This window comes from Coregonus lavaretus (genome assembly GCF_964263955.1).
Source record: "Coregonus lavaretus genome assembly, chromosome: 2".
NCBI classification, from domain to species: Eukaryota; Metazoa; Chordata; class Actinopteri; order Salmoniformes; family Salmonidae; genus Coregonus; species Coregonus lavaretus.
This window is the reverse complement of record NC_139989.1, coordinates 55,045,161-55,050,328: the sequence shown is the minus strand read 5'-3', so window position 1 is coordinate 55,050,328 and position 5,168 is coordinate 55,045,161. Positions and strand designations below refer to the sequence as shown.

General features: G+C 42.9%; 1 protein-coding gene across 1 annotated transcript in view; it reads right to left on the bottom strand.

The window, feature by feature from the left end:
- Nucleotides 1–312: 312 nt before the first annotated feature.
- The window catches only part of cep112 (centrosomal protein 112), a gene marked incomplete at its 3' end in the record, with an annotated part of 151,957 nt that continues 147,101 nt past the window's right edge, over nt 313–5,168 (bottom strand). The window contains 1 exon segment of the mRNA XM_084174618.1: nt 313–333. Within this exon segment, the coding sequence (XP_084030744.1) occupies nt 313–333 (21 nt within the window).

Genomic DNA, 5,168 nt, shown 5'->3' with positions numbered 1-5,168 from the left:
AATTGAAGAAAACATTTTGAGAGAGAGAGACAGGGAGAGACAGAGAGAGAGAGAAAGAGAGAGAAGGCGATAAATAGAGAGAGAAAAAGAAACAGAGAAGAGAGCGATAGAGAGAGAGAGGCTAAGGCTATGGATCAATCCCCCCCTCCTCCCTCTCTGCGAGGTCAGGCCATACAGTCACCATGCAGGATGCAGATCAATAAGAGCTCATATTCAGGCTTACCGTGAGACTTCAGTGGCATTCAATCTGCTGCCTCTGGCCTGGGCTGCAACACTGTCTGCCCTCACTGACACTCACAGCCAGGCCATGGATCATGGTGAGGCTTTAGAGGCCTGCATGGGAGAGAGAGACACATAGGTTGTGGTGAGGGAGAGCACTAGAAGGTATACAATTATTTTACTGTCACACACACACAGCGCATCGGTAGCACTCTGATTTGCGTGTAAACCCTGTCCCCCACGCCACTCTCTCAAGCAGCAGACAGACTGCAGTTCTGTGAATGAACAGGGACTCATACGATATTAATGTGCTGAACTTGTCTCCAACACAAACACATGGATGAATGACAAAACTTCACTGATCCCTTCACTAACCCCATTCACCACAGAGAGAGTGAGAGCAGAGAGAACAAAGACTGAGGTGTTCAGGTAAGGAGAGAACAAACGGTGACTGAACTCTGTTTCCAGCTAGTTACCAGTGTAGCGACATTGTAAATGCTTCTACCACAAAAACCCATAAAGATGTATGTGTAATGACAGGATTATAGCACAATTGATGTCAATGAGATACAGCAGAGACATGAGCTCACACAGTGCCTCAATTCCTCTGTCTCCCTAGTCATTATTGAAACCAACATAGGTCCCCTGTAGCTCAGTTGGTAGAGCATGGTGCTTGCAACGCCAGGGTTGTGGGTTCGTTTCCCACGGGGGGTCAGTATGAAAATGTATGCACTCACTAACTGTAAGTCGCTCTGGATAAGGATAAGAGCGTCTGCTAAATGACTCAAATGTAAATGTAAACATCAGTATCTGTCTCCCTATTCATTGTTGAAACCAACATCAGTATGAAAAATCATATAGAATGAGATATTTTCACCTTAAATTGTCCATGTCTGGCTCAGTTTCAGAAGGATATGCTATTATTACAAGCAAAGATTAGCTGGGCCTATACCTAGCTGATTCATCACTGTATCTATGTGATACCTAGCCAATAATTGCTCATAATATTACTAAATGGAGACCTGCGAGCACTGCTTAACAGCTCAGAGCCTATAGACAACGAGCCCTAGCCTATATCTGCTTGCTGCAAATGATATGTCAGTTAATAACATGAAACCATGACATAAACACTGTAGCATAAACAAAGACGTGCATTCATATGCAGATAAATAGGCTAGGCTATACGCTACTGTATGTGTAACGTTACAGCCTAGGCTACAATTGCCTACCGCTCCCATTTTAGATGGTTGCAATGTATCAGCACCGTTACATTGTAACATTGTAGGTTAACCTCTGTAGCGGACATATTAAACAGGTTGGAGTCACATCCCCACTTTGGCTTTGTCTGTCCACATCTGTAGAAGGCTTCTCTCTGCTTGCTCTCTTCCGTGTCAAATATAGTAGACCCACCCGACTGAATGGATTGGAGGATACAGCCATTGACAAAAAAAATGCTCTCTGAGAGAGAAAGCAAGGCATATTACAATATAGGCTATTATTACGGGCGATATCAATCTTACCGTATCGACGGTTCATTTCATCCACATCGGGCGTGTTTGACGCTGTCGCTGATGCACGCTGTAACTAATCCTGGATTTCCCACAATCAATCTGCGTATCGTATAGCAGCCTACATTCGTGATGATGAGCGCTGAATGTGAAGCCCAGCGACAGCCCTATACAGTGAGAAAAAATTATTCTCTGTTATCCAAGGGCAAAATAATCCAATCGGATCCGATGGCAGAACGCCTAATGGGCATCTGATCTCTAGCCTATACACTCTGGGATTGATTAAAATGTTGGAGGCTGGAGACCAGATATTTGTTTTGGTGATCATACGACACACCCACATTGTATAACGCTGTCTTTATACGACCTTGCAGCACTATATAGTCTACTTTACAATACTGAATTCATACATCAAATAATATGTATATTTTATGATATTGCAGCAGAAGAGTCAGAAGTGCACCATTATGAAGTGATGGTGGTGAATATCCTGAATTGTAATCACAGGCATCAGTTATAGTTTACAACATTTTGACAACACTTTTGCAAGCTCCCTTCTATAGGAAAGCAAGGGAGGGAGGGAGGGAAGGAAGGATCCATTCTCAAAGTATTTAAATAGGGCCCAGATCTCACACAAAGTTATTCTGTGGTTCAGAAGTCATGGGACTAAATGGGATAGTCATGGGACAACCAGCGACAACCCCTGGCCCCTAACCCTCGCCTAGACACTTGTGTAGATCTGAAAGGATTGAATAGGCGTAAGCAATGTGGCTTTTCATAGGGCTAGGTGGAGCTAATAGACCCACTTATTTCCTACACCTATCCTATTATTTCAGCTCTACACCAGTTCCTAGGGTGGTAGAGGTTAGTGGTTGTTTCTGAACAAAGGCCATCTTGTGGAGAGAAACATCTATTTCTGTTTGGAAGGGAAATGTGGCCATCTAGTGGATATGTACAGTAAACAAGTGAAAATGCATCTATTTCTGTAGAGGTATCTGTCATTGTCACGTCAAATGCACTGACATTCTATAAAAAAATTATGGTTGACTTTTAATACTCTCCTGAATTGAATGAATCGAAATTAAATTGACCCCAACAATGTTTCCAGCTGGGCTCCTTCAAGTCTCTTTCTGGTGTAACATAGGAACACAGTGACACCCAGTGGTATTTATTGCTGGAACAAATTTGTGCTGTGAGGTACTGAACTGATAAGAGGGTAGAACAGGAGAGAGGGAGATAAAGAAAAAGTGTAAGGGGTTAAAATAACAGAGAGAGAGAGAGAGAGAGAGAGAGAGTGAGAGAGAGAGAGAGAGAGAGAGAGAGAGAGAGAGAGAGAGAGAGAGAGAGAGAGGCAAGAAGGGCTTTCTATGCCATCAAAAGGAACATACAATTTGACATACCAATTAGGATCTGGCTAAAAATACTTGAATCAGTTATAGAACCCATTGCCCTTTATGGTTCTGAGGTCTGGGGTCCGCTCACCAACCAATAATTCACAAAATGGGACAAACACCAAATTGAGACTCTGCATGCAGAATTCTGCAAAAACATCCTCCGTGTACAACGTAAAACACCAAATAATGCATGCAGAGCAGAATTAGGCCAATACCCGCTAATTATCAAAATCCAGAAAAGAGCCGTTAAATTCTATAACCACTTAAAAGGAAGTGATTCCCAAACCTTCCATAACAAAGCCATCACCTACAGAGAGATGAACTTGGAGAAGAGTCCCCTAAGTAAGCTTGTCCTGGGCCTCTGTTCACAAACACAAACAGACCCCACACAGCACCAGGACAAAAACAACAACAACAACAACAACACAATTAGACCCAACCAAATCATGAGAAAACAAAAAGAGAATTACTTGACACATTGGAAAGAACAAACAAAAAAACAGAGCAAACTAGAATGCTATTTGGCCCTAAACAGAGAGTACACAGTGGCAGAATACCTGACCACTGTGACTGACCCAAACTTAAGGAAAGCTTTGACTATGTACAGACTCAGTGAGCATAGCCTTGCTATTGAGAAAGGCCGCCGTAGGCAGACCTGGCTCTCAAGAGCAGACAGGCTATGTGCACACTGCCCACAAAATGAGGTGGAAACTGAGCTGCACTTCCTAACCTCCTGCCAAATGTATGACCATATTAGAGACACATATTTCCCTCAGATTACAGCGATCCACAAAGAATTCGAAAACAAACCCAATTTTGATAAACTCCCTTATCTACTAGGTGAAAAACCACACAGTGTGCCATCACAGCTGCAAGATTTGTGACCTGTTGCCACAAGAAAAGGGCAACCAGTGAAGAACAAACACCATTGTAAATACAACCCATATTTATGTTTATTTATTTTCCCATTTGTACTTTAACTATTTGCACATTGTTACAACACTGTATATATACATAATATGACATTTGAAATGTCTTTATTCTTTTGAAACTTCTGAGTGTAATGTTTACTGTTAATATTTATTGTTTATTTCACTTTTGTTTACTATCTACTTCACTTGCTTTGGCAATGTTAACACACGTTTCCCATGCCAATAAAGCCCTTAAATTGAATTGAAATTGAAATTGAATTGAGAGAGAGAGAGAGAGAGAGAGAGAGAGAGAGAAATGAGTGCGATGGGGACAGAACAAATACAAGTTCAGAATGATGAAAGGGGAGCGATAGGCAAGAAGTGGGAGTGGGAGAGACAGAGAGAGTAAGATACAGAGAGAGACAGATTCACAGGGACTCACAGAGAGAGAGAGAAAGAGAGAGACTCACAGAGACTCACAGAGAAAGACAGTGAGAGAGAGAGACTCACAGGGACTCACAGAGAAAGAGGCAAGAGAGAAGAAAGTGAGGGACTAGTTAATAATTGATATGGGCGCTGGTCCCAGACTCAGTTCTGGTTTCACCAGAAGATCCCTCTATCTCCCTCACACAAAGCCAGCAGTGATTCACATCAAAGCAGTCCAGCCTCCTGCTGCTAAGCTGAAAGGCCAGAGCTCCCATTGCCTCTCTGCTGCTTTAATAACGCATCCTTTATCAAGTTCATAAACCAAACTATTACTGCAGAGTGCTCGGCCATTTAATAACTTCAAAGAAGTAGAGAGAGCCACCTCTGTTGCCTCCTCCTTTGAACATTCAAATGAGATTGTGGGGTAGAGGTCATGTGTGCGCACTCGTGTGTGTGTGAGCACATGCATGCCTGTGCGTGTATGTGTTCTTGCTGTCTCTATGCCTGCTCGGCTTTTCATGTCTCTATCTGCATCTGTGTCCTGTGACTGCGGGAAGAGAGACACAGAGAGAGAGACAGAGAGAGAGACAGAGAGAGAGACAGAGAGAGAGAGAGAGAGAGAGAGAGAGAGAGAGAGAGAGAGAGAGAGAGAGAGAGAGAGAGAGAGAGAGAGAGAGAGAGAGAGAGAGAGAGAGAGAGAGAGAGAGAGA